Source organism: Sinocyclocheilus grahami, unplaced genomic scaffold (assembly GCF_001515645.1).
Source record: "Sinocyclocheilus grahami isolate Dianchi unplaced genomic scaffold, SAMN03320097.WGS_v1.1 scaffold91.1, whole genome shotgun sequence".
Taxonomy (NCBI): Eukaryota; Metazoa; Chordata; class Actinopteri; order Cypriniformes; family Cyprinidae; genus Sinocyclocheilus; species Sinocyclocheilus grahami.
In genome coordinates this window covers 2,644,950-2,649,907 of record NW_015505270.1, presented here as the reverse complement: position 1 = coordinate 2,649,907, position 4,958 = coordinate 2,644,950, and the positions used below count along the sequence as shown (strand labels likewise).

The 4,958-nt window shown below is 45.0% G+C and overlaps 1 protein-coding gene across 1 annotated transcript in view; it reads right to left on the bottom strand.

The window, feature by feature from the left end:
- Positions 1-3,878: 3,878 nt before the first annotated feature.
- Positions 3,879-4,958, bottom strand: part of LOC107587300 (prenylcysteine oxidase-like) — a 9,631-nt gene continuing 8,551 nt past the window's right edge. The window contains exon 6 of the mRNA XM_016275016.1: positions 3,879-4,908. Coding sequence (XP_016130502.1) covers positions 4,247-4,908 — 662 coding nt within the window. The 3' untranslated portion in view covers positions 3,879-4,246. The remainder of the gene's footprint in view (positions 4,909-4,958) is intronic.

Genomic DNA, 4,958 nt, shown 5'->3' with positions numbered 1-4,958 from the left:
GTATATCACTGTTTTAACAAATATTGAGCAACACAACTGCTTTCAGCATTGGTAATAATAAGAAATATTTTTTGAGAAGCAAATCAGCATATTAAAATGATTTCTGAAGGATCATGTGACATGTGAATATGAAAGTAAGCATCTTTCAGATCTATGGATGGAAACCAGTCCCCGGGACAGATTTGTGCCAGGATCTGCTTCAGAGTCGTTATCCTGAACACGTGCTTATGAAGTGCTCTGTTGATGGGCCTCGGGTCCAGAATCGGACAGAGTCCCTCATCTTTCTTGGGTACCACAAAACTTGCTCTCCCGCTGGCTCGGAGGGACTCGCTCTATCACTCCATTTGCGAACAGGCTGTGAACATTCTGTCTCAAAACAGGGGAATTTCGAGGCAGTGTAAGTGACGGAACCACACCATTGAAATGGGGTGGTCTGCTTCTGAATTGGAGAGAATACCCGTGCTCTATTATGTCCAGCACCCAGCACGAAATGCCTGGAATAGCTCTCCACGTGTCTAGGAACTGGCATAGCGGCAAAATCCCTCCAGTCGCAATTGCTGGCAACGAAGCTTGTAGACTGGTGCCTTACCCCGGCGAGGCTAAACGCACTGGCGAGGAAACGGCTCGTAGAAGTCAACACTGGGCTGCCATAAGAGAGACAGACAGTGGCTCCACGCTGCCATGAGGCAGGGCAAGCGATGCAGTATCTATAGTATGAGGAGGAAACAGCTGTTTTTGTGAGGGTGTTTGTGTATTTATTGAACAAACAGAAACAAGAACATTGCATTTGTTACCTACAGGAACAAAGGGGACATGATGCAGAACAGGGCGCTTGGGGGCCGGGCCTCCAGTGAGCTCTCTCCTCTTCTTGATCGGACCATTAGGACGAAGGCTTGACAGCCAAGGACAGCTCACTATCATGGCGTGGGCTCCTCTTCGGTCCGTGATGCCCCATCCGGCTCAGGATGGAGTGCCGAGGAGAGCGTGGTGGGCTGTTTAGTCGCTCTCTCTGCAGAACGTGGTATTGATGAGGAGCGTGATCTAGAAGGCTGCTGGAATGCATGTCGGGGCATTAGATGACTCATTTTGCGCGCTTTTGAGCCTCAGAGAAATGCTCCACCACTGATTCCATGGCGTCACCAAAGAGGCCAGAGGGAGTAACTGGCACGTTGAGGAGCGTCTTATGGTCAGAGTCCTTCAGATCAGCTAGGGTTAACCAAAGGTGCCTGTGAAGGACCACCATAAATCCCATGGATCGACCAATGAAATGGGCCGAGCGCTTAGTTGCCATCAGAGCGAATTCTGTCGCCACATGCAGGTCTTTCATCGCTTCAGCGGTGACGCTGCCTCAGTCCATGGATTGCAGGAGCTTGGCTTGGAAAACCTGCAGCACCATCATAGCATCTAGCACGGATGCCGCCTCACCAGCAGAAGTGTAGGCCTTGTCAACCAGGTCAGCAGTCAGTCTGCAGGCCAATGAAGGGCATAAGAGCGCGCCGGCAGTATCCTCAATAGGGGGCATGTATCTGTGGGCTTCCGCCCCATCCACGTGGAAGAAGAGAGACTGCGTCAGAGCGTGGATGCGCCCCGACTGGGGGGCAGACCATGACTTCACCACGTGCTCATGGACGTCTGGGAAGGAGGGTGGCTTCCTTCTCGAAGCAGCCTGGCTAGAAATATCAGGAGTCAAGTACTACCTCCTAGCAGGTGCCTCTGAAGCATCCCAACTATGGTCGAGTTCCTTAACCGCCTAAGCAAGAACACTTTCGAGCTCATCATGGATCTCATGAATCTTGTAAGACACGAACTGGCAAGTCCGCGCAGTTGACAGAGTCCAAGTCGGTAAAGGCAACCTCAGCGTGGTCCAGGCCCAGGCAGGCGACACAATGCTTGTGGGTGTCCACTGTGATGATCGTTTTTTCTGTTGCTTCTTCGACAATGGCAACAGCGCGAAGGAGAATATTCTGAGGTAGCGGTCACTCTCGCCACATTTTATACTGCCAGCAGGCTTGTCAGTATTTGCATGCGATTTGCATAGATTAGCGACAATTGGCCAGTTTATTGAACTGGCGTTATCCTATAAGGTTTCAGGATTTCAGAGACGAGAAGGAGTTCCCACTGCGAATGCTTTGCAATGTAGAGTGAATGCTCGAAAGGGAGCCATGGTGACATGGCGTGTGGTTTGGACGGAAGCGATGGAAGTCTGCACCATACATTCACAGACACACGCAGAACATGCAAGATTCATATTTAAATAGTATTTTTGTGGCTTAATATTCACAGACACTAATCCATAACACGTTTTGATTTAAGTGTACTGACCTACTTTTGATTTATCCATCTAAAATTTGGCAAATTCTGCGACATTCTGGTTTATACAGTAAATGGGTTCTGACGCATTTCCACTGTCGCCAGAAGTCAGGATATCAGTTTCCGTTTACTTTCGCATTGCCCAAAATGGCAGTTTTTACTAGATACTGCCTGAAATAAGCATCAGTGATGTCCATTGTATAGTTGATGCCTGGTCCCCTGCTCCAACAAACTCTGCATATTAAGTTATCTGCACAACTACTTGTTTAAGCCCAGTTTAGACTACACAATTTTTTTGTCGGTTAGGACAGTCATTGTGTCAGATTATGCGATTTTGACTCCCAAAATATTGTCGTGTCATGAACAAGAAACATGTCAGACTACACATACGTTGCTACCCGACCATTCACTGCTTGCCTTCTTTAACAACGTGCGTGCTGACATCGATATGGCTAGACTAGACAGAAGGTGCCATGAGCAAAAACAAACAATGTCTTGTCGTCAGGAAAGCCCAAAAAAGAAAGAAAACCTGACAGTGGACACAAATCTGGATTGCATAAAGAGGACAGTATGGACTGTCAACGAGAACTGAAGTAAAATAGTTTTTATTTGACCTCTTTTCACTCTGGAAGTCCTTCAAAGAAACCATAAATGCTGGAGTCTTATTGCCATAGCTCCATGATCATTTCCTCCATTGTAAAATTCCACCTAGCAGGGCCGATACCATTGTCTCTTTTTCGTTTCGGCATGTTTGAAAGCATGTAAAAATTGGGCACAACCGTGTGCATTAGACAACGGCACACCACGTTAGATTAAACTAGTGCAGATAACTCAACATGTAGAGTTTAAATCCCTTGTTCCGCTTGCTTGTTGGAGCAGGGGACCAGGCATCAACGATACGATGGACATCATTGATGCTTATTTCAGGCAGATCTTGGAGACATCTAGTAAATACTGCCATTTTGGGTGATACTGAAACTGATGTCCCGACTTCTGGCGACAGTGGAAGTTCGTCACTACGCTTGTGCACAGAGCATATATATTCCATTTGTATGACTGGCTTCCGCGATTCCACCTGCATTTTCCACAACGCGAAAATCATAGGGCCTTAATTATAGTAGAAAACAAGTGTGTGAGATGGTGTAGAAAATAAAATATTCAAATATTACTATTTTTACTGTATTTGTATAATGCAGCCTTGGTGAACATAAGAGACTTCTTTGAAAAACTAAAAAATTATACAACTTAATTTTTTTTGATAAAATTAAAGAAATCTAAAAATTTTCAGGACCACTCAATTAAAAATGACGTAGAATTACGCAAAGAAGATTTTGGGGCAGACTTCAGAATTCTTATTTTGAGAATTATTTGAGAATTATTTTTTTTAAATGAGAAAGTCAAGCCATCATAATAAATCGTTTTTAAAAGCTTAAATATCCTGCTAATACTTTTCCTAGCTCAGTGACATTACACATTCATAGCATGTAAAACACAAGAGTGATTGGAATTGTGAAACTATAAGACTTCTTCAGCAAAAATAATAATTAACAAAATACCTAAACAAATGAAGAATTACTTTCACATCTCTTCACACAATTTTTCACTTTATCACATTATTAGCTATGATAAGTGAGCTTACAGAAGCATCAAGTTGGTAAATAATGGAGAACACTTCCCATGCATTACCGCCATCTGATAAATATCGAGCGTTTAGCCTGCGACCACACTGCTGTTCGCATTCACCAAACATCTGACCAACAAGCAGACATGCAACCTTTTTGCATCTTGCATCAAAAACGGAAAACTAAAACATAAGTCGTGTTGTGCGCAATCGAAAACATGCTGTTGCTTACTTTGTCTCTAACAGGTTTGACAAGTATAATCCCTCTTATCATACTTGTGATCACAGTGTCTTTATAATGACATACGGGGTGCGTCACAATTCTGTCTTCACTTTGTGCATGAGGTCTTTCTGGTCAACCATTTCCAATTGTCTATTCCAGCGGTGGTAGGCCAACAGTGCTATATTCTTAGCTGCCACTGAGCTCATCTCCATCGCACTCCCAGCCCATTCGATTCCATTCAGGAAGTACAAGTTTTCGTGCAGCACTACCGGTGGCAATCCCTGGGTGCTTCCGTAGTGAGGGTACGCCAACCAATCTGTGACCTGCACTGAGTAGTAGGACTTAAAAAGCGTCTTCAGCTCACTCCTCTCCAGAGGTTTTGGGGAAAAGACCTTGTAGACTCCGGCCTCTTGAGGCTGCTTTCGGCAGAAGCCGGAGGTTATGTTGACCGGACAGACACTGGCGACGCTGTTGAAGAAAAGTCCGGGAGTGTCTGTGGTCAGGACGCTGGAAAATGGGAAAAGCTTTGGGTCGGGGAAGCCGAAGTAAGTGCAATTTAGGTAGCCGTGGATGATGGAGGCCACAGTTTGGTGGTAGGAGCCCGCTATTTCTGGAAGTTGTGGCTCAAAGCCCTGGAATGAGATGCCCGAGTTGATGTTTTGTTGGAGAGGCGTCGCTACTACTACAATGTCATAGAGCTCTGATGACTTTTCATTTTGAGAGTCGTAGGTGAGTTCATACTGGTGGTAATCTCCTGAGGAATAAATGAACGTAAATTGTTCATTTAGTTTTTTTTATAACATA